Raw genomic sequence first — 24846 nt, 5'->3', positions numbered from 1 at the left:
AACAGATCGTGCTCAATTGTAGGGAGTTCCCATCAGAATCATAATGGCCATCAGTCCGTGACCTTATCGACCGCTTTCACGGGGACCTGTTGATGGTTTCAATGGGACTGATGGATGATTTCCAGTTAACTTCTGCCCAGGTTGTGGCCAGAACCTCGGATTTGTGGGTGTAGTGTGTTTCCTTTGTGAGGGCTGCTTGTGTGCCTAGCTTCCCAGCGAGCCTGGTAGGGAACAGAGGGTTTGTTACTGGGCATTAGCAGGCCAGAGTTGGTGTGTCCAGCATGGCTTTCTGTACAGACAGGGAGAGATAATATGTGCTTGAAGAAGGCAGGGAAAATTCATTCATTGCATGAAATTTTGGCAATTTCTCTGCCTTCTAGCAATGGTTGCACTTAACAATTAGGAAGGCTGAGAGTTCAGTTCACAGACTGGAGGCCAAGATCTCTTTGAGGTATTCGGTGTATATATAAGGGCTCCAAATACCTTCATGAAACAGACGACTTCGGTCTGGTATGCATTTTTTTCTCTCATTTTCCTCTGGGTTTTATATCACTGAGATACATGAGGAAAATTAAATTATATTCATAGATTAATTGAAAGGTTGAAAAATCAGGTTTTATTTTTTTCAGAAGTATTAAAAAAAAGAAGCATGTTCTGGTAGCATGCTTTCTGACATGCTTTAGTCTATACCCCTTAGGTAAGGTAGCAGTTCTTAAACGCAGTGTCTAGTAGGTATGGGTAACCTTCTCGGGCAAGTGGATTAATTGAACTGCAGCAGAGCTACCCTTTAGGAATAAAGAGTCATGAATAACAATCATGTATAGGTAGGGCCTGGAATCTTATCTGGGATTTGTTAGGACTTTTTAAGGCTGTCATTTAGTTCTTAGAGGTTGGGATTACTCTAAGTGACTTAAATCAATCGCAGGGGTTTATAGTGAGGGGTTCTTACAGCCTAGCAGATGATTCTTGTTGCTGCACGAGATTTTATTTGTCTGACCAACAAATTCTAAACCAGTCCCTTAATCTTGATCTGCATTTTCCTTGATAAGACTTTTTTTGTTCATTTGTAACTTTTACCAAACATATTCTGTCTAGCCTAAAGTTGTCATTTTAGGATTCTAGCTAATGTTGGAGTCTTTTATAAAGACTTCAGCTACAAGGAATTAGAGACAAAAAGGCCAGGAAGAATGCTGTCTCTTCCATATTTAAAAAAAAAAAAAAAAGAGAGAGATTTTTTTTTTATAAAACGTAAACAATCATGTAACTGTCTCAGAATCCATATGCACTTGAGAGTCTGTAAACTGTCATTGTCCAACTTCTGGAGATCAGCTTGATTAACTTTCACTTTCTTTTAATGCAGCTGTTTCTTGCTTGCATGCAGTATAAACTGATTTGACTGCCTCTGCCAACTTGCAGAGGGATTTTTTTTATCGTGCAGTGGGATTTTTTTATTTTTATTTTATTTTATTTTATTTTTACAAACACGTAGGCCCTTTGGATTGCACGTTTTCGGCACATTCCTAAGGCTTATCACCTTAACAGTGTTACAGCTGGAATAGGTACTGGCCACTCAAAGTCTGCAGTCTCCTGGCCTCGCCTGTTTCTTGGGCAACAGAAGGTTGTACAGAGCAGTAGATACCTTGAGGTAGGAGAGTAACATAGGATATTGCATGAGGAAGATAGGATGTAATTTTTATTTAACTGATTAGAGTAAAACCCGATTTGTATATAAGCTTTGAGTCTAAATACAAACAAAACTGAATGAAAACACTGACCTAGAAACCTTTTTTCCTGCTCCCTAAGAAAAGAAAGAAAGTGGGACTCCATGGTCAGACTTGTAAGGGGCTTTCTGCCAGGTAATCAATAACTTTGGAACTAGCTCCAGAGAGACAGAGTGCTCTCCATCCCTACAATTTTTATGGAAAGGGGCAGAAATGTGATGAAAAAATACCGAATTAGTGAACACTGTAACAAGGGGGCAGCTGCGGCACGGGCTGATGACAGTCCATGTGGAAGAGTTGTCATCATGACCCCACTGATGGGAAGATTCAGCTGAATTCCCTTCTTAGGCAGTAACATTTGATTAGCTTTGCTCTTACTCATGGAATTAATTATTTTTACCATAATTCACTTTTTTTTTTGGTCTTATATAAGTTAGCACTTTATTTACTTTCTCACAGACTTTTTTTTTAACCTAATAGCTGTTGTTCAGACTAAGGGGTAAGCTTTTAGCAAGTAGTGGTAAATTCAGCCTGCAAAGGTGATTTTTGGAGAACTGTTCCTGAAATGTATCAGTCAAAAAAAAAATCGTAGTTTTGTTCAATTTTATCCAATGAAATGGAAATAAAAAAATAGCGCTAACCTAATTTGGAAACGAATAAATGGAGATAAATCTTGATGCAGAAAATTCAGTTTTTCTCCTAGTGTAACCTAGCACTTTTAATGGATATAACTTACCTTGCAAAGGTTTGTTTTTTTTTGTGCGTATGTGTGAGTGAATTACTGCATTGTAAGTGTGTAATCAAGTTTTGTTTCTGAATTACTTATTTTTTATTAGTAAAATTTAAAATTTTGTTTACCTACAACATATATATCATGCCTTACGTGTCAAGCCTGCACTTTTCCTGCAGCAGCTAATTCGTCTCTGTGATAAGGATTCCTGGAAATTTGCTGAATCTGATGGAAATTGAGTATAATGTCTTTACAGGGTTGCATTTAATTCCTGGTTCAACTCCAGATGTTTGTGAAATTAGAGCAAATGTAAATTTAATCCTCTTGGGTGTTCTTCTGAGTTTCATCTCTTGTGGGATATTGTTCTTTTACTTCCTACTTACATTGATTATGCTACTACTTTATTTACAAAAATAAAATGTTCAGCTTTAAATTGCACAAATCATGAGGGAATAGACCTATTTTTTTTCAACTCTTATTTTATTGATAATTTTGCATTAGGTCAGCATTTAAGAGTCTGTGAAAAGTAATGAACAAAACATACATCTTTTTTATTCTGTATTTAAATAGGCTGCTAATCTCCCACTTGAAATTCCTCCAGAACTGGAGAGTCACTTTAAGCTTGAGGACAGCTTCTGGCTTCAGTACTCCATGAAAAGCAGGGAACAGTATTTTACAAATCTCAGATTTAAAGTAAGGTTAAGTTGAATCACTTCTATCTATTCCAAGCATATAGCTAAAATTTTCCCTTTCTTAATTGTGTATAAGAAGGCAATAAATTCTATTTGAAATCCTCTATTACTTGAATGTTAAATTGAAGAACAGAAGAAAGAAGAAGGCAGAGAAATCCATTGAAATTTGGCTTTCAGAGCAACTTCTATGTGAGAGTGCAATGAAAAAAATGTGTTTAATGAGTCACATTGATATGACTATCATAAGTTGTAAATTCATGTTAGAAAAGTAAGGAAATTACAGAAATAAAGATGATATCCATGAAATTTTTGATTTGTGCTGAACTGTTACTGTACAGTTCTTAAACACACAATCCTCTTTCCAGATGAATTCTTAGTGCCAAAGATGGACCTGTTTTTATTTGAAAATGTGTTCTTTCCTAGTAGGCCACAGATTGCTACAGTTTATTATTTGGAAGATGCCTTGTGAAAAAGTAGGAGCTGGCAGACCGGGAAGGGATACAGAAGATGGATCAGCAAGTTGAATGCTTCCCAATGTCACAGGGTTTTATCCTGTACACTGACACGGCCCATTGTTTTCCTGATAATGTGACTTAAACCAAAATACTCAGTTGCTTGCCAACTGTCATTTTTTTTTGTTGTTCTTTTTTTTTTTTTTTTTGGTTGTTTGTTTCCTGGTATGTGTCAGGTTGCAGGGGCTTCTTAGAGGAGTACCGGGGCCTTTACTGAGTGGTAGTGAAAAGCAAAAATGTATCGTTCAGTGTGTGAGATTTAAATGGTCTGCTCAAATAAACTGATTTATACAAACCATTCTTTTTCTTCAGTATTAAGTCTTTAGCTTGGAAATCCTCTGTTGGCAGAGAGTTGGCTGGATGTTTGTGCCTTTTTGTTTATATGCTCCAAATGAAGACAAAGCGTAATTGTACTCATTTGAATAATACTAGGAAGAGCACTGATGTCCGCCTGATGTTTATTTACTGACAGATCGACCAGAATGCTTTGTGTTTGCTTTTAGTCTGCTTTTGTTTTCAAGTTTTGTTTTTGTTTTGTTTCTTAAATTGAAGTGCAAAATAAAACACAATAAAAGTCACTTCAGGCTTCTGGAAGCGCAGGCCGCTTGCACAGTAGCCAAGATTGGTGAAGTTTTTTGTTTTTAATGTGTGTTTAGTGTGGTGGTGTCTTAGGTTTTACTTTCTGTCTGGTTCATAGCTAACTCCACTCTCACCTGCACGCACACACTTGCCTTGATAACGTGTTTCTTTACTAAGATGGACAGGCTTTTAGTCTCTTTTTCTGCCCCTAGCTTTTTGTGCCAGGCCGGGCCCGTGCTGGTGGAGCAGCCACCTCTGCCTGTACTCAGACCCTGTCACTGCTGCTGGGTTTTCTCGAGATGCTCCTGGCACCTCTGCTGATGGCTGCCATCATTCAGTTACTTCAGGGGGCACAGCTTATGGTGCCAGCTTCCATGAGGTCAGAGAGTCGTCTTCCACCCCTGCAAGAGGCAGCCAACTTCTGCACTTTTCCATAAGCAGCGCTGAGCCCCGCGGTGCTCTGGAAGCTTTCCCATTAGCCGGTGACTGCTGAAGGGTCTTTGTGCTGATGACAATATTGTAGCTCCAACTAGGGTTCAAGTTCTTCTGCATAGGAGATACCTCATTTTGAGAGGTCAAACTGCCTTCTTTTTACCCGTTCCTCTCCCTCAAGCCTGTCATAAGGGCAATGACCAATGAAAACACCTTTAGGTACTTACATCCACGCTGTTCTTAACTCCAAATATACCTCCCTTTCTCTCTGTGTTTTCTCAATACATTCTGGGATCCTGCTGTGTAACCAGACCAGGTGTGGCCTGTCCTATAATTCATACTCCCAAGCAGGAGGGTCGTGTGTGTGTGTTATTAATGGAAAACTGAGCCCATCTGAAGTGACGGAGCATTCACGTGCACTTGGTGTGAGGTAGCCATGTAGAGTTTATTTCAAAGAATTCTGCTCATGTTGGAAATCGCTTCTGGTGGCTTACTGGCAGATATTAGATAAAATAATTTTAAAAGAGTTTTGGTTTTAAAGTAGTTAATTTGAGTTGCTGAACTATTCTGAGCCACACATTTGTTCTGCCACATGTTTCCAAGCCCTCCTTTGTCTGCTCTTTGGTCCAGTTTAAATTTGATCTTCCTGGATTTAAGCAACATCCCTCATTTGGAAAGAAAGACTTCCTCATGCTTCTGTTGAAATCATTAATAGCTTTGTTTTTTGGCTTCTGTGAATTTCCATAACAGCCCCATAATGCAAGCAGTAAGACTTCCTCAGAGAAACGCGCTCGCTGATGGTCAGATTGTACGAGCTTTTCCATTATCCTTTTGGTGTTGAGTGATTTTTCAGATCTTAAGAAAAAAAAAAAAAAAGAAAACCCAAGGACTCTGCTGGGCTGCAGTGTGCGTACCTCTGTTTGTCAGCTTTCAGACAATGAAATAACAGCAGGAGGCTGTGTCCCCAGAGAAACGCGCACACTTTGGAGGGGCACAAGCAAAATGAATAGACAAAACAAAGGTTGCATATACCAAAAGGAGAAAAAAAAAAAACAGATTTTAGCTAGTTTACGAATGTTTCTTCTGCAAGAGTTCATTTGTTTGGGCTAATCATGGTTGTGAACAATGTAATTGCGCTTTCTGTTCTCATTTCTGTTGGTTTCTTCATCTCGTTTTGCTCGTGCATTGTTAAGAGAACAAAGTAAATACCGATTCACAATAATAGCTACTCAATTTCTGTATTGAACTTTTGTTTAGGGAAGTTCCACTTAATTTCCAAATCGGGAAGAGTAGAGAAAAGCGTGGAAGCCCACTGCGGAGCCGTGCTTGCAGGAAGGTGGAATTCCGAGGGAACAGCGCTGGCCACAGGTAAGCGCTCTTAAGGAAATGAAGTGGTTTGAAAACTGAAATAACAGAAGAGAGCTCTCAAAATAAAGCCTTTTATGTTTTTTTTTTTTTTTTTTCATATACATAGATGATATGCCATGAAGAAGTGGAAGTGAACAAAAGTGTAATACTAAAATTTATGAAACATTAGTGCGTAATGAAATGTGTAACTCAACAAAATGTTTTGAACCCAACAAAATGTTTTGGAAACATAACTTAATCCCTGACATATATTTAAAAGATGTAGTCACAGATTTCCTAGCAGATATTCTTGTTATATTGAATTTGAATGCGTAAAACCGAGTCTATTAAAGTGTTCCCGTACTGGTCTAGCTTGAAATTCTCTCCCTTGGGAGAAAGGGGGGGAATAGAAACAGAAAATTAGTAACAAATAAAGTGTGCCAAAATAAGTTGCAATTTTTTTAAGTCTTTGTTATCACTCGAGGTATCATAACTCATATAAATTAATTTTGTGCTGTTTGATCAATGATGTTTTAGAAGATGATTTGCTACTTTAATACAAAAGTGAGTAAAAAACATTCCTGTTTTATTGTGATGCTGTTTATTACAAGTTATCCTATGTATTTCAAAGTAAATGTTTTTAATATCAATGCTTACTTGCTTTTGTATAGGAGGATACTTGCGTGATATTTCTTGTCTGTTACATAAAAAAAAAAAAAAAAGTTGCTAAGACCTGCACATGTCACTGGAGTTTTTTGGTCAGCAAAGTTTACTGAGGCATTATGAGCATCTTCAATGTTCTTGTGCAGCTCTTCTTTGACTGTTTGGAGTGGCACAGTCTAGCTGCTGTCTAATCATTTTCTCTGTCAGGGCTGGAAGAGTGATCTCCTGGTGTCTGCATCTCTACATGTCTTTTTTTCCCCTAAATCTTTTGGTAATTAATTTATTTTGTCACTTTCCTCAAGAAAACTTATCTTGATGTTAAGGGGAAGCTAATTATGTTTCCTGTGATAGACTTTTTGATTTCTGCTGGTGTCAGAATTTTCTGCAGTCTCCTGTTGATCTAGCACAGCTGATTTCTTTGGACAAGATCCAACTCAGTCCAGAAGTACTGAAGATAATTTTGGATCTGCTTGTTTCCAGACTCAGTCTGTCTCTAAAATGGTGCTTTAAGGGACTCCGTCTGGCGTGTTCCTCTTAAATCCCAAAGGGATAGAAATATTGTTCTTTTTAAAGGCAAATTTGCCTCAGGAAGTTCTCCAAAGAAAAAGTCAAACTTGCCTTTCAATTTATTTATTTATTTATTTATTTATTTATTTTTGAAAGATGGCGTGATGTTTATGAGGCATAAGTGATTTCACCTCCATATCCAAATAGCGTACTCTGAGGTCAACCACTCTTCTCCTGCAACAAGAGAGTTGAGTAGAGAATCATTGGTGATACTGTATCAGTTAAAATATTCTTTATGGCTCTATTTATACAGTATCTAAGGGGCACAGGATTTTTTTTATTGTTTTTGCTACCCTTTTTAAACTATTTAAGAGGTAAAACTGCCATATATAAAAACCTGAAGTCTGGAAGTAAATTACCTTCAAAAGAAAGAGTGGCATCAAGGGTCCAGGAACACCTTTTTCCCGATCAGTTGAATCTGGGGGATTTAAATAAAGGCAAAGAGCTGTGCATTTCAAATGTGATAACACCTTAGGAAATCTCTGCTCTTTTATACATACATAACTGAATTTGCTGTATAGCACATAAGAGCTTTAATAAGTAAATTAAGATTCTTGGTAGCATGTAGTTATGTTATAAAATTTAAGCCTTCCAAATTGAGCCCTCCAGTTATCTTCGGTTTCACCATTTATCAAGTGTGAAGCCTCCAGTTTAATACTTAAAATCTGCGCCTTCTCTCTTTGGACTCCTAAGAGACTCGTTTAATCAGCCTCTGGGACATTGAACTGTAAATAGATGTAGACTACTAGCGATGCTAAATAGAAAATACGTAACTTAGAGTACTTGAATAGGGATGGACTTTCTCTAGCCAGGAGCAGCTTCAGATAGGAAGAACATAAGGAGTTTCAGGAGAGGAAGAGACTTGTTGATAACAGTAGAAAAGGACTGAAATATTTTTTCTTTAAAATACTATCTACGTGCATGTTAGGAAGACTATGTAAAAAATATATTGTGTAAAGATCCAGGCTTATTTTAACTTCAGTACTTCCCAATAAATGCCGTAAGTTTATAACTGCCATGATTGTTAACTTACTACTGCTTTGAAGTTGATTTCTCTGATAACTTTTCAGTTGGTGAAGATGGCCAAGTGAAAATCTGGTCTAAAAGTGGAATGCTGAGATCCACGTTAGCTCAGCAAGGTAAGTTAAATTTCTTAAAGCTCAGTTAGAACTTTGAATTTGAGGCATCTAAAAAATATTTAAATAACAGACCCTAAGCCTGGTTTGGTTAATGATCTTTAGGCCAGATAATCTTCACTAAAATTAAAGGTAAATCGTGGCATTTTTCAGCAAATATTTTCAAAGCAGGAGTTTCTCTGCAATGGAGAATAGCTTATATTATTTTTTTTTGTCTTTTTTTTGAATATCATGTCTACTATGATTTTTTTTCAAGTGATTTTTTTTTTTTTCAGGATAGAGCACAATCACCTTTTCCTACTGAGACACTAGCTACAACCTGTAGAAGTTTCTTAGTGGGCATTTGCCTTTTGTTTTGTCTTGGGCTGGATAAATTGCTAAGATGTAATGAAAATGGCAAAAATATGTATTTCATTTTTATTACTGAACTGTGATTAGCAGTCATGTTATGAGTATGAAATAGTTTGTTATAGATTCCAGTTTTCCTGTTTTTTTTAACATTTGCTTTTCAGCTGAAGTGGTTTAAATTCGATCCCTCCCTCCAAACAGTTGTTTTTATATGATGAATTTTAAGGAAAAACTGTGTAGCTTGAACTTTCAAAAAGATGATAATTTTCAAGAAAAAAAAGGTCAAATTAAATGTATTATTGCAATATTTTCAGACAACAGTTTCAGTTCCATGCTAAGGATTCTGGAGAGACTAAAGAATTAAAAAACCTCATTTTTAATTATTAAGCCACAGACTCTTACAGCAAAACTGAGGAAGAAAAAGTTACTAAGCGTATTGCAAAGATGCTTGAAAGATGCAAAATGTATATAGGTTAGTTCATCTGCCCTTTAAAACTGTTAACAGCCCTATTTAAGCCAGTAACTAATTTAATATATGCAAACAGTCTTACAGAAGTGAAACCATTCCTGTACTTCATTTCTTTGTTGAAATGGGGCTGTGGAGACCTAACCTTGATCTTGGCTTTGCAACTACAGTTCTATGCATAGTAGAACATTTCAGTTATTTTTATTAAATCAATTTAAAATTACATTATTGTAAAAACACAACAGTGCAAGCTGAAAATACGTATTTATACAAATGAAGTTTGGTATTTTTGAAATACTATTTTTTTATAATTACAATTTCTAACATTTCTGTACTATTTCAGTGCAGATTCTGAGCTAGATTTTGTTTTTCAGACTTCATACATTGAGATCATGTGACCTTTTGACATTTTTTAAGAAACCACATGCACCTGGGTTTGGGTTAAATGTCAGACCCTTATCTCTTTCTGAAACAAATTATCTAAATTCTTTCAACCTGTCGAAGGCATCTTAACCACAGGAGTGAATGTAAAATGTATTTCAATTTTGTTGAGGAAGTTCATATTCAGATGTAATATTTCTTTTCATGCTTACAATGTAAAAAGGAAAGCTAACTGAACTGTGACTTTTGGAAAAAAAAAAAAACTTGAAGCACAAACTCACAAACTCATCTTTATTTTTCAGTTGGTATGTTTCAAGTTTTTTATGTATTTATATGCTTATTTGAGGTTTCATGTCGTTTCTAAACTAGGAGACATCCTTGTTTGAAATATGCAAGTTGAATTTCCATTGATTTGTTAGGATTTTTGGTACACTGTAAGAATTGTGTCTGCTTGAAACAATTATCTATGTATTCGTGTTTTAAGATAAGGACCTATGAAGCTCCAAAGCCCTTTAAACGTGATAGGATCAGATTCCCACAGACCATTCTGTAAGCTGCTGACATACCTAAGGTCAGAATAGGATTCTGCAGAAATGTGTATGTTGTTTAAGAGAGTTACATTGAGTTTGAGCTAATTTTTCACTTCATTATCGATAATCTTGAGGAATGCAAGGATTACCGTTGCTAACATTCTGGTCATTCCACTCTTTGTATTAGAAATAAATTTTCAGGCTCTTATCTTTGGTTGATGGTCTACGTGCCTGTTCTATCTTTGGATTTCCATTCACTAGAAAAACATGAACATATATTTTCCCCTTTTTTTAGCTTTTTTGGAACTTATACGGAGTGCTGTGGCCGCGTGGCCTTCCGTTGTGGCAATGCACGGAGTCAAGTTCGGGTGAGCCCATGGCCTCTGCTGCATCCAGCCTTTGGCCATCGTGTGCTGCTCTCGTGGCTGTATTGCTCTTTGAGCAAGAGCTCACTTTTTCACCTGTGAAGTATCTTCTTCTTCCTTTGCCTTTCTGGTTACTGGAAGCAAATCCACAACATCCGGAATGGAAACAGTCTAAACACAAGGTGGTGTGAAGTAGAGCTTACTTTGTAGGGGACACACTCAAAATGTATTCAAAATGACACAAAAAATGACTCAAAATGACATATAGTGCTCCAATAGAGAGACATACATTGTATGAATTAATATTTCTACTCCTGTGAAAGGGAGAAGTCTCACACAGACTTGCTGTTATAAATACCAAAGTATCTGCGGTGGCTGAAAGTGCCTGAGCAGCTGCTCCACCACTCTGGCACTCAACCTTAGCTCCTTCTCTGCTACACACATTGGCCACTGGGATGATTCACTGGGGATTAACTTCTGCAAGAAGAGCACTGAGATGTGAAGAAGCCCACCCTGTATGCTTCATGCTGATATTCCTTCTTCGGATCATCTCTCAGTCCACCTTTTCTGCTTTTATCACATCTTATGTCACAGTACTTTGTCCTCAAGCTATTTATCAGCAGTACAATTCACTGCAGTTTCTGTCCTGCTGAACTTTTCTTTGCACAGCAGTGCAATGTGTTGGCAGTCTTTTCCCAACCAAGTTCTTGTTAAGTGCAGAAGGAAATGAGTTAACTTAGCTCCTGCTGTTAAGCCCTGGAAATTGTGGTTAAGTAGTCAGCCATCATAAAAAAGTTAAACATTTGGTTTAAATCTAAAAGTCTTCTGATTGTTAAATCAGCATCAGAGCAGGACAAAAATTAGTTTATTTAGAATTTCTGTGCAGCTGGTGACAGAATTTGTCATTTTAAGCATAGATTGCTGCCAGTAGGAAAATAGCTAGTGCCAGATTTGCTTAATGCATGCTGTATGTTTCTGAGTTGACGCCTATCATGGTTGACAACAGAAATTACATCATCCTATATTTCTAAGTAACATAGAATAAATGACTTCATAAAAGCAAATGCACAAGGTACAGAAATATTCAGGAACAATGACATCACTTTCAGTTTAGAGTTTTGAGCATGTGGAAGCTCGAATCAAGTTTAGTGTGTTGAATTGACGTTGCCATAATAAAACCTTTTTCTCTTCATAGAAAACATATGAAGGCTGAAATGGTAAGGTATTAGATGATTTTAGGGAAGTCAATATGTCAGTTCAATTACTTAGCTATCTAAATCTCAAAATATTCACATTAAGAGGTAATAATACCCGTCTTTTTTTTTTTTTTGGAGATGGAGCATAATTGACAGAAGTAAATTTGAAAAGTTTACCGCCTAAGAGCATTTCTCAGGCATTTGTTTTTTTTTATTACCATAAATAACAGCTATGCTAAAATGGTTTATTTACTCAATATTAATTCATTTGATCAATTTGATAATTAGTTATTAGCTAAAATATAAATGAATCCCTACGAAGTGCAGATTTCTGAGAATTTAGGAGAATTGCTTTCTGTTTTCCTCTTCTAAAATTATGAAGTCATGAAATACAAATATTTAGCTTGTAACAACTGCTCTTTCTGAGGTTTCTTATTTCTCAGGTAGAAATTTAGGCAATCGAACTCGTCATCAGCGGCCTCATTTCTGCCAGTGAGGATGTCGGTAGGTGAAAAACAGGCATGAATTAAGGCTTCTCTTTCCCATTTCAGAAGATACTGAAGCAAGTTTTACAAAAAGGAACAATGATCTGACAGGGACCTACTACCCAGTCCCTCTCCTTGCACTTCTATATGCACAGTTTCCATGTCTTGTAATGTTGAGGCTGTGCTGAAACTTGCTGCTCACTGCTACAGGGCTTTTGCTGTGATAGAAACAAATGTTTGGACATGCTCTACTCAATATTTTACTTCTATTTGCAAGGAATCAAGTAGGGTAATACTTTGATTCTTCTTGAGGGGAGACTAATCCTGTCAAGTACTACGGAAAATATTTGCATAGTTGGCAAGTCTTTTTTTTTTTTTTTTCCTGGATGCTTTTTCAGTGCAATTTTTCACTTTCTTCTATTTTCAAAACAGGTCATTTAAAAACTGTAACATAACATGTCTGTAAAACAGAACAGTCAGTTTGATTCCAGGTATGCCATTGTGGAGCTTTCCATCTGAAAAAAAAAAAATAATAATAAAAATTATTTGGGAAATATCTGTGAAGTCTGCAGGCCACTCTTTCTAGTTTTGTCTTTTGTCATTTGATTTTGTAAGCTGCTTGTATGTGCAATGCTTGTTTGTTTTATAAGTGCAGCAAACCAAAAAAAAAAAAAAGTGTTACGTTAGAGGATTCTTTATGGATCCTGGGCATCTTAAAAAATATTTTTGGTGCAATACAAAGCTATCTATAGCAGTAATAATTCTGTATACATTTTTCTGTAACCCAGATGTAGCATTGGAAAAGTCATCAATTGTTTATATATTTTTGTAAGTGTAGGTGATTTGTTCAGAGGTCAGTTTAGAGTGGTCCCATTGAACATGGTAGGAGTTCATTCTCTCGATTGGATTTGCCAGGACTTCACTCCGTGTATTTTTGTTTCCTTGAGGAGCGTGGGAAGGTTGTGCAGTGTGAACTGAAGGTCTTCAGAGCTGGTTTTCTGGGTTGTGTCTATGTTACTGTTGCTCCTATGGCTGTCTAAAACATGAAGTGAACCAGTAAATGTGGCTGTGAGTGCAGACAGACACATGTGGAGGACAAATGGTTGCCTGTAGGCTGGCTCTCCTACTCCTGAATCTTTGATGTGTGATTTGAAGTAACCAGTTTGAAGTGGCTGTTGCAGTTTCTGCATAATTTGATCAGTTAAGTCATAAGAAATGTTTTCTTTGTGTCTACAGGAACACCGGTGTACTCAGTAGCCTGGGGACCTGATTCTGAAAAGGTTCTCTATACTTCAGGAAAGCAGCTGATTATTAAACCTCTCCAACCAAATGTTAAAGTTTTACAGGTATCATTAATACATTAAGGTCTCACTTCCCATGTGAAAACTCTTTTCAGTTATCTATAGCTTTGCCAAACATTAAAAGTTTGTGCTAAAATTTTCCAGACAGCATGCACGTGGCTCTTTTTTTCTCTCCACCTCCTATTTCAACTAAAACTTCCTTTTTTGAGAGAAAGGAGATTATTTACAAAAAGGGAAATGCTTAATCACGTGCCTGAAGAATATCCACAATAGATATTGTCAAATAATTTTTAGTTTACAGAAATGAACAAAGAGGAAGCAGAGAGATGCAGAAGCCTTTCCATTTGTTAGAAAAAAAGCTGAAAGATACAGCAGCAGTCCTCTGGAACGTTCTCTTCGTGCAGATTGTTGGGCTTTCATTCGACCTTGTTCCAGGCTGTCTTTAATTTATTCTTCTACAGAAGAGAATAAGCCCGTGCATTTGTATTGTTGGAAACCTTGATCTACACTGGAGTGTGTGAATGCTACTAAATGATGATTAATGATAAGTATTAAACACAGAAATTCTCAGATTTGTTGCATTTATGTTTTTGTTTTGTTTTTCTGTTTCAGTGGAAAGCTCACGATGGCCTTATTTTAAAAACTGACTGGAATTCAGTCAATGAACTTATTCTTTCTGCAGGTGAAGATTGTAAATACAAGGTGTGTACTGGTTAATTTTTTAGGGGAAACTAAAGTATCAAAATCATATTTTTAGGCATTCCAAAGTTTTCTAATTTTAATAACACTGAGAACCTTAAAATTAAATGAGAAACCTTTCAGTTTTCAAGAAAAAACTTGTTACTCTATTTACATTATTTTAAGTCTCACTCTGTCTAGTAGCATAAAATTAGAAGTGTGTCTGAAAAGGTATACTAGAAAAAAAATTAGTAAAACGCAATTGAAACAAACTCCTACAGGAAAATATGTAGAACTGTAAAAATGAGTACTTGGAATAATGTAACCTATGACGTATTTGACATATCTGAAAGGGGTAATGACAAAATTAGAGGAGATAAAGCCACTGCAAATGACTCGATGCTATTAATTGAATTCCTAGTCTTCTAGTGGTTACATTCAGTGAGAAAATCTATTTGGTCTAGAAATTTGAGGAGTACCTTGCATTTTTGGGAAGCAAGTGCAAATAAAATAAACCTTGTCGTTATGTTACAGACTTACAGTAAAGTACAGGAAGCAAAACTCATTATTTCAAAATATTTTATATAGAGAACAATATAGTATTTGCCTTAGCAGCAAAGTCAAGTGCATTGCATTAAACTAACCGATACTGATTAAGAACAGCCTTTAGTGAAAGGTGAACTATAATATGATGTGTGATTTTTTTTTCCAGTTACACAAAAATATGCTTAAGTAACTTGTAGACTGTATTTCTGTAACTTTTGTAATTGTGAGGGGAAATGAGAGCTCTAGAATAAGTAAAGGTGCACTCGAAGTGTGGTCATATACATTTTTTAAATATTTTTTTAAGGTATGGGACAGTTATGGACATCTACTGTACAGCTCACAGCCCCATGAATATCCTATAACATCCGTTGCCTGGTCTGGGGATGGAGAATTATTTGCTGTGGGGTCGTTTCATACTTTACGTCTATGTGATAAAACTGGGGTAAGTAATAATGCCGAGAAACGGCGGATGTAGAACTGTGCATATTTATTGATAATACTGTAAATATTCCTGGGGATATACTTCTCGATCTGCCTAGCTGCACATCTAAATATGTTCTGGTAGGTAAAAATTCTTTAAATAATTTGAAGATTTAAATAAATATTTAAAGAAAGATTTAAATAAATCTTTCAGGGCATTACACTTTTTTCGTTTTTGTTTGCTTGTTTCTTTGTTTGCTTGCTTTAAAAAAAAAAATCCTTTAAAACTGTAAAAATTTATAAGCATATCCTGTAAGACTATAATGAAATGCTCTTAACTGAAAAAAGCAAGTAGTGTATGACAATAAGCTATCTTAAAAAAGGAGATAAAAGAACAATGTCCATGGGGAAAAAATGCAAGAGTAAAATTTCCTATGCATATATTATTTAGCTTATTTTTCCTTAAAATATTCCAAGAGTTGATGGGCACATTTTGTAAGATCACAAAATGCAATTGTCAAACATCAGAAATAATAAGGCTAAGGCCATAGTAAAAGAAGAGCTAAGAGAACATTCATGCTTTTGTTTCTGATGTAGGGACCAGGCATAATTATTCTAGCTAAGACATAGTTTAATCCTCTCATCTGAGCTTCTCTATTACTCCCTAAATGTAGAATAACTCTAGCAGAAGAAAGACGCACCTAAAGGAGACACCTCTCATTTTGTCATCGTCATTTGCTTTTATTTTTTGACTTGCAGCTTTGCTCCAAGTTTGCTGTTGCTGACCTAGTATTTTTTTTTCTTCCAACTTGGTCTCCAATTAAAATTAATGTGGTTTCATCTGCCTTCGCTGGTATTCTAAAAAAGTTAGCCCAAAGCACAGATTGACCTGATTGTCTCTGTGGATTTCCTGTGGTTCTGCATCTTTTTGTTCAGGCTCGAATTGCATCAAACCTTGCCGGTTTGGGACTTTCATTGACCCATTCTCTACCTCTTTTGTTGTTGCATTCATTGCAGTTTTGCTCAGGTTGGGAAAGCAGCGTTTGCTGTGGTGTCTGGGGGCATCCTCGGTACTTTGGGTTTTTCCCTACTGTGAATTGGGACGGCACGTTTCAGGTAGCTTTACATTCATAAGAATAGCCTCTAAAAATTGTGTGAGAAGAGGCATGCAGGGTACGATCGCTGAGTCTTCATATTTCGCTTTCTGTACTGATTCTGATTTTGGTAATCTTCCCTGAAAAAAATAAATGTAATTGAGGCCTTTAAATTTGAAGTGGGGATTGCTTCAATTTTCTGTGCCTTTCCCTCTTGCTGTGAGAAATTCCTCATGCTACTTAATCTGTATAAGTAAAGTTTGTGTGTAGTTGTCTTGAAGGAAAAGAAAACACCTCACATGCAATTTTCTTTTGGAAAGCATTACTCTGCAGATTTTTTTTTATAGTCTGCTTTATTTAGATATGTGAATTTTTCAGATATGTGTGTTAAGGAGATTTTTTTTATTACCCATGTGTTACAAACACAGTAGAAAGTTCAGGAGAGTAAAGTTGAGTTGGAGCTTTATTAACTTGTGCAAATGGGAACAGGTACCTTTCACATAGGTTTAAAAAAAATACTGAAGTAAAAGATATAGAAGTAAAAAATATATTTCCTGTCTCTTTTTGGTATGTGTTTTGAGAACAAATATACTGTGAGAAGTTTCCTTTTATCACCTCGCATTTCATGTGGATTATACAAAGAGAAAATGCACATTAACCAATGCAAACATTATTTGTTACAACAGATTACAATTTCCATCTTATAATGTGTTTCATCATTGAAACTATTATTTTAAAAGCAGATATATCTTACTGTTAGATTTTTCGGCCTTTGTTTTGTTCAGAATTAAATACTGCATCGCTCTGAATAAAATGGATAAATAGTCTGTGCGTGCAATCACAATGATTGTGTGGTCACCACTCAGTTCTCAGATGGTGGGACATTAAGATAGCTGCTCACAGTCTATATCGCCAGTGGGGACATCATTTCTTCTCCCTGGCATCCTTCTGGTTGGGTTAATGTTAGGCGTGGAGGGTGTGTCATTGTCTTTTTGATTGCCCCCAAACTTTTTTTCCTAGGCAAAGTGGATAAGACGATTTTCCTCCATTTAGTATGCCATGGAACTCCATTTAAGATGTAATTAAAGCAGTAACCTGCTCTGTTGCCTTTCCATCTCCCTATATAAATTTGTCATTGTAGAAGTGTTTATACACATCTAGCATATTTTACAGCCAAATAAGTTGTATTAATACTAGTATAATTACATCTGTGTTGGACTACGTTATGTAATACAGTGCTTTCAACAACCAGCCTAGCCATTACCACCAGTATTCTTCCTCAAAGAGCAATCTAAACCATGCTCTCTTCTTCCACAACTGCTTTCTGCCTCCCTTCTGAGTACTGGGATTATGGAGCTATATTAGCAAATGCTAAACTGAAATAAATATGCTCTTGTGTGGGTGATGCCAACAATTTAAATAACATTTTGCACTCAGTATAGATTTCAGTTTAATGTGGCAAAGACTGATGTTCTGGAAAAGGAAGACAAATACTAGATATTTTTTTCTGCCATCTTGTAGGCTGTTTTGTATAGCTTTTGTTTCTGATCCCCAGGGCATTACTGTTTTTCTTGCTAGCCATTATATAATGTAATTTATTGTAAGTACAGTTGAAACTCCTGCTAACTGAAAATGAGCAATTTTTTAATCAGTATGTAGTAATAAGTCTGCTTGTGGACTTCTTTTTTTTTTTAAAAAAAAAAAATGTAGGTAGGTTTATTTTTTCATAAAATTAAGGGCTCTTTACCTGGTTTATTACTCAACTCTCAAAGAAATAAAGGCATGTACAGTAGCTAGTGCCAGATGTTTTTCTCTATTTAGCAGCTAGCAATGATAAATTATTATCTTCAAAAGTCGTGATTTTTAATGAAAGTTTCTTTCCTGACATTAAATGTAAATAGTTACTGAAGAACTAGCTTTGCTAGTACTGGGGGAAAAGGAAGAATGATTCACATACCACCAGAGTGATGGAGTTTGAAGAGAACCAGACCTGGCTTTTACTGGTCAACATAGACATTTTTATTATGTCTGATGTAATGGAGCTATATTGGCAAATTGCTCCTTAGGGAGCCATCAGGCGATATATATATCATTAACTCTTCTGTAGCATATGTGTTCAGTTTTGGGACATAATTAAATTAAATTCTGTTAGCGTATGTTCTTTTCTCCTTCTTTTTTTCTTCCTGGATACTTTGTTCTGGCAGCTGTACGTTAAGAAAGAAAAGTAAAAATGTAACAGTAACTCTTAGAAAAGTTTTATTTCTTCATTTAAAAATCACCTTTGCTCTTGATAGCTTTATTTATCTAAAATAAATTATTATGGCTACCGTACAGAATAACAAACAAAGTATATTTACTGTTGGAATGTGTTTTCTGCCCTAGTGTCTGTGATCATTAATCCTGAAGAGGCTACTAAGATTAATTTTGCCTCTACTAAGATTAATTTTAAGGCATAAATATTGAAATGTAATGCTGGATGTGTTGATAGATAGACTTGAACCCTCCTGGTGTTCACAGCTTTTCCAAATCTAATCACTTGGATGAAGGGTAATGCTTAAAAAGTTCATTTATGTAAGCTATTTCCTGTGGCTCTGCGTGCTTCCCTTGACATTACTGATCAGGTCAAAATATTTACACAGCAAGAGATGGTAAGAATGACTGAAATTCACTGATTTCCTCCTTCTCCACTCCACTCCCACATAAGTGCCTTAGAAAATGGACCCTACCCATCTGCTCCTAAGACAGGTTGTGTCGTGAGTGCTTTGGAGAGTAGGAGGACAATATAAAAACCACAGTAATAAAATTTATGGAACATTGCCTAATATCTGTAGAAAATAAAGGAAAAAGATCTGCAAGTGTAACAGCCATTCCCCACCCCATTTAAAGCAAGTGGAAGTACGGTGCTAGGGCTCAAAGTATTGAGCTCTGTTGTTACATGGTTCTTTTCAGTTTTCTCTGAAGAAGACAAATATAATGAGAGTTGATTGCATTATTTGATATCCAGGGTTGGTTATATGTTAAATAGTTAGTGGTGTTCTTTTTTCCTTATTTTTTAAACTATTGATAAACGAGGGGAAAAAAAACATCTAAGGATTTAAACACCACAGTGTAGCAGATATCTACAGAGAAGCTTTAAAAATAATTTAAATTTTTCTCTTTAAAACCATGATTTCCATTCAGGACAGTGAATTGTGTGACTAGTGTAAAATTAACATTATAATATGTCCTTTATATTACCATTACATATTAGATTAATATAAAAAAGATGGCAAGGTTTTGAAAGTGGCTGTATAGGATGCATGTTTTCATGCTATTCAGAATTGTCCTAAACTACAGCACTATGGAAATCACAGCAAATCTGTTTCCTATAGAGTTACAATGAGCTTTGATCCCATTACATCTAGTCTTGCTTCACACAGATATGCATTTGGCATTGTAGCAAAATAAGGTTTTTGGTGTGTGTTTTTTTTCTGTGCTGTCTCTATTTCATCTACCTTTATTAACAATCAAGATTCTGAATTCTTTGTAGCTCAATAAAATAAAATAAAAAATTGCAGATGGGTTTCCCATGGAGTTATGTTGCTGACCAATTCTTTCCAAGCTGACATATTTTAATTTATTAGAATTGGCTAATGTGACTTCTGGAAGAAAATGAAAACATGTGGATCATCTATGGAAGTAATAATCTATATAAAGAATTACATCAATGTTTCATTTTCTAAGGTTAAGAATTTATATGGGACAGTTTGTCATCCTATTTTTAGTTCTTCTGGGGTCCAATAATTATGAGAGCGTGCTTGGATTTCAGGAGAATTTTTGGAAAGCAGAATAATACCTCCCCCGGAGGTACTGGCTCAGTTGTTTTTTTGATAATTAACTTTAATTACTGGAGCTAAGTCCAACATATGTTTAAGAATATGGTTTTTTATACAATAAGCCTTGTTTTATACTCAGTAAAATAAGGGTGGAGTCGTATAGAGACTTACGCATCCTACAAGCTAGGTCTGTGTGTGTATGAATATTCAGGTGCTTCTAAAGCATCCGAGTATGGATTTGCTTTGGATAATTGATTTTATAATCTTGTAATATTTTACGTGTCTTCTGTTAAATGAGAAAATTAATAGGCATTTTCTAAAGTAAAGCTTCCAGGCAGTTTGCACTAAAACATCAATTGCCAGCCTTAACAGGCATGCAGACTACAGTAAGTTCTGAGATATCAGCTACCAACGCACTAATGTGAATTCCCCAGCAAGGCGCAAGCCAGACTTCACTTTAAAACAAGCAAGTAAAAGTTCTCATTTAGCAGGACCTGAGCCCTTGTGCAAGTGTCAGCCTGATCGGGCTGCGTGGGGCCAAGAGCATGCGGTTCCTCTTGGTCCCTTCTGCTCTGTGAATCCCAGAATGGTCTGCAGGGGAGTTCGTGTGTTTTCTTTTTGTAAACAAAGGCGAAATTAGCAAAGATGAAGCCAGCTGATTAGGGATGTTGTGCAGGTTCTGACTTCATGGAGAGGCTCGGCAGTATCAGCTTTAGCTCAGCCTGTGTCAGCGCTCCCTGCACCAAGCTCTGCACACTTGTAAAGAGACCCTGAACAGAGACCAGCCAGGAACAATGAACCATCCACGTTTGACAATAGTATTGTTTTTATCATTTAAAGTATAACAAAGTGTTCTTTCTTCATTACGTTTCTTTTCAATGTGTTTAAGCTGTGATATTATGTGGATAACCATTCTTAACTTACTGCACTCAGTCCAGAAATAATAATGAACTCGATCCTTTATATTGAGTCTTGATCTATCAATATTATGCATTTGAAAGACTGTCCTTGTTCCTCTGAATTTGCTCATTAAAATTGACCCACGTCTCAAGAGGCTACTCCGTTTCCATTTCTGGAAGTCAGACAATATTCAACGGCTGCAGTGCTTCGTCTACTTTTACTACATTGTGTAATCAGAAGAGGGAAGCATAAGTTACTGCTTTTAGATATTCATTTAATATAATGAAACTTCTATAACTACTGGTTTTGTTCTTGAGGTAGTTCATTGAATTCAATAAAGAACTAATTATGACACAGGAGAAGTCTAAGCCAAAGAGTAATACCACAGGATAATATTGCAGCATTTCGGACAATGTTGGAAGAACATTCGTACAGTCATTCATACAGTCATAGCCATACCCTGATTTCTTTTTAACCCAGTACATGGAGGAGATGCATAACAGTTTGTAGAAATTGTGTCTATATTGCAAAAGCAGAGATAAATTATCTTTATTTATTGTAGCTTTTTGTGTGCATGATGTATCAGACATCTTCAGGGAGGATGAATCACAGCAGTGCTCTGAATTATATCAGGTGCTTTCTGAAAGGAATAGGAAATAAAATTTTCTAACAGTTTTACGTATTTTTTTAAAGTATATATTTTAGGTTTTAATCTGGAAACATGTTACTAAGTGTTTGAAATACCTGAAAGAAAAGCAGACTTTTGTTTTAAAAAAAAGTAATTTGAGGAAGATATTCTCTTTCAGAGGTGCAGTCTATCTGCTCTGCATAAAATAGTAGCCCTAAAGCCAGATGCTTCAAGCTCCATGATGCGGTTCTTAGCTGATGGCTTGAAGCCTTCACCTGACGTAAAAGGCCTTAGAAAAAAATCCTGTCTGCTTGAGAAGATCCTAATACCCAGCTTTGAAATAGCACTTCTTCACGCTCTTTTCAGACCACATCTGGCCAGCTGTGAAAAATGTCTCAGATGTAGGAGGACATGTAGAGCAATCTGAGCGTGGTTGTTGCAGTCATTGGCCCTGCAACTCAAGAGCTTGCTCATTTCCCATGTGAGGATGTCAGACAAAAATTAAAGATATGCTTTTAATTACTATGGAGTGTCTCATACAGCACTCATCCTGTTGAGACAGGAGAGTAAGTTATGGACTTTTCTCAAAAAAAAAAAAAAAGGAGAAAGGAGGAAAAAGAAGAAGAAAGTAATTACCTTCCCCAACTGTAGATTATACAGGCAGTGAATGGTGTGTCTGAGCCAAGAGGCATGGAAGCTGAAACCTTAAAATTGAGTGCTTGAAATTGGAAAGTCAGTCAGTGCTGACATTGTCTTTCACTCGCCCTCGTGTGCCTCGGCGCTAAAAGAGCTGTAACTCAGTAAGTCATCTCAGAGGGTACACTGCACATCGTTAGCACAACTGGGAGCTTGAATTCCATCCCGTTGTGTTTCCTTGCTATTGAAAGTTGCTCTGACACCTTTATTTTAGTGCGATTTTTGTGATTTCATTTTGTATAAATCATACAAAGACTTTGTGTGAAGGACTTCATATTTCTTTGGTCTTATGGGTACTGCAAAAGAAATCAGAGCATGAAATGTGTTAGAGACATTAGGTGAGTATTTTCTTCCAGCTGTCTCCCCTTTGGTGTAATATCATGTATCTGAAAGTCACGAGAATCCAATGTCTACATTTAACTTCGATCACATGTTTGTTCTTAATGATTTGATTCTTAAGTTTTCAAATGTGTTTGAATATTCAGGTAGTTCTTCAAGAGCTAAATGCTATTAAAAATGTTCTATTATACAGTTCTGAAAGGGCTATAGTTGAGATTTGCTTCTCCTTTTAAACTCTGGTTTAAATTCTTCCTCGAAGCCCATAAAAAGGCTATTTCATTTTTGTCACCCACTTTCAGGGAAATGCTTGTTCTCAGGTTTGGGCTGACTTGTTTGGACTGTGTTTCTGAGAAGCAAGAAGGAGAAGATGGGTGTCTTGGTCTGATAATTCTAGTTTTTGACAAGAATGTATTGCTAAGGATCCACCTAAATTTAGAGGAGTCTTGCACATTAAGCTGAGGGAATTTAAGAGTAAAGGTTTTCACTGGAGAAAATGTAAATATCGGAAAGGAATAAAATTAAGCTTAGCAGGAGTGGCCGCCACTGCAGCATGAACTGAATGCACACACTTAGGACTGTAGCCTCCTGTACCAGTGTAACCAGTGTCATTGTTCCTAAGTGTGCTTCCTTAATTTTTATGTAGTGATCATCTAGGTTTATGGATGCCTAGGTACACTTTAAATATACTGTGTCTGGTTAACTTTTACCTAATGTACATCAGGCGCTGTGATATTCTTCATTTCTGCCATACCTGATGGTTTTCTTTTTTGTGTCCCCGCTTTTCCAGTAATCCAGTTTAAGAATCTAATCTCTTTGGTTTGCTTGTTAAAGTTGTGATAAAAAGTTATGACATCGATACATTTCTTTAAAAAATGCGAGTAACTCTATTTATTACAATCAATTATTTCCCCAAAAAAGTGCAAAAAGGTTAAGAACTGTTTTCTCTTTCTCTGCAAGTGGTCCTATGCTTTAGAGAAGCCCAACACTGGCAGCATATTTAATATTGCTTGGTCTGTTGACGGCACTCAGCTAGCTGGAGCATGTGGCAATGGACATGTCATCTTTGCCCACGTTGTGGAGCAGCGCTGGGAGTGGAAGAACTTGGAAATAACATTGATTAAGAGGAGAACCATGCAGGTAATCCTAACAATGCAGAACTGTACATCCCGAGTCATAGCTTTCTAAGGCTTTTCTCAATACAAGATTTGAATTTTTAATTGTTGAACAACAAATATTATTGATTATCCATTTTTTCCACGAATACATCACTGAAAATGTTAAGATCATCAAATGGCCAGAGTTAGCAAATAACATAAATAATTATCTCTTGTACAGCAGATCATCTCTGTAAGCTAAACCATATTGCCAGATGAGCCAGAAGTACTTTATCCTCCAGAATAAAATAAAGCCCATTTGAAGAACGTGTGAAATTAGCTGTGGGAGGCAGCTTATGAGAGATAATTTCAAGTGTAATGAAAATGTTTATGCAGAAAACAATACAAATACATGGGCCAAAACCAAAGCGTGGTATTATTTCAATAGTGTTACAGTAACTGTCAGCAAAGATGAAGCTGCATGACCAAGTGTAGACAATACAGAGGATCTTTCTTTGCCTTACCTGCATTCATGGGTTGCTGGAGGGACTGATGCACCTCGTAACAGCTGATCCTTTAGGTGGGTGTGCTGTGCCCGTGTCGTTAGTGAAGCTATGATGAATGTTGCTGTCTCAGCGGATTTCCAGATACATTTGCTTGCTGGCTGTAGCTGCTTATCTGCTCCAGATGCTGTGTTACGGCCTAGATCCAGATCTTCCAAAGGTACAGCACTCTGTCATGTATCATATAACACACATCAGGTACCCGCTGGGTGCTTCCAGCCCCTGAGTGCTGAGCCATAGGCACCGAGCTCCGGGGGAGCTGCCAAGTCTCAGCGCTGCTGGAAGCCAGCAGGCCCTACATGTGGTTTCTGGAGCTTAAGCTCAGGATCCTTCCTTTGAAAAATGTTGGCCTGGATCCACATTTAGGTTACCAAATATCTGGGAATTAATACAAAAATATGAATTTTACCTTCTAACTTGTCTTCTGTGTTCCCAGACACTGACTCACAACATTTGCTCTGTGGACAGCGGGGTAATATAAGATTTCCATCTTACAAATTTTCCAAATTACACATTTGATATTAGACACCAGGCCAATATTTTCAATATCAAATTCAAGTTCCTAAATTCCTAATTAGGCCCTTAAATGTTTTTTGGTCTCGATTCTTTCATGTTGACTATG

General features: G+C 36.5%; 1 protein-coding gene and 1 long non-coding RNA gene across 3 annotated transcripts in view; one reads left to right on the top strand and one right to left on the bottom strand.

Moving 5' to 3' along the window:
- IFT80 (intraflagellar transport 80) overlaps window positions 1-24846 on the top strand; it is a 46740-nt gene that overhangs the window by 4621 nt on the left and 17273 nt on the right. Inside the window, exons 1-7 of one of the 2 annotated variants that reach the window (XM_013106932.5) lie at window positions 5638-5793; window positions 5924-6034; window positions 8314-8382; window positions 13387-13496; window positions 14064-14153; window positions 14980-15117; window positions 23525-23704. In XM_013106932.5, coding sequence (XP_012962386.2) covers window positions 8355-8382; window positions 13387-13496; window positions 14064-14153; window positions 14980-15117; window positions 23525-23704 — 546 coding nt within the window. In that variant the 5' untranslated portion in view covers window positions 5638-5793; window positions 5924-6034; window positions 8314-8354. Of the gene's footprint in view, window positions 1-5637; window positions 5794-5923; window positions 6035-8313; window positions 8383-13386; window positions 13497-14063; window positions 14154-14979; window positions 15118-23524; window positions 23705-24846 lie in introns of those variants that run through there. The other variant, XM_072042255.1, reaches the window with a different exon arrangement.
- On the bottom strand, window positions 165-24344 carry LOC106019549 (uncharacterized). The gene is made up of 3 exons (XR_005267835.2): window positions 24186-24344; window positions 7603-7661; window positions 165-289 (listed from the first exon to the last, which is right to left on the bottom strand). It is a non-coding gene; the product is annotated as an uncharacterized lncRNA (long non-coding RNA).

This window comes from Anas platyrhynchos, chromosome 9, assembly GCF_047663525.1.
Source record: "Anas platyrhynchos isolate ZD024472 breed Pekin duck chromosome 9, IASCAAS_PekinDuck_T2T, whole genome shotgun sequence".
Taxonomy (NCBI): Eukaryota; Metazoa; Chordata; class Aves; order Anseriformes; family Anatidae; genus Anas; species Anas platyrhynchos.
This window is presented reverse-complemented; position numbering and strand designations above follow the sequence as displayed.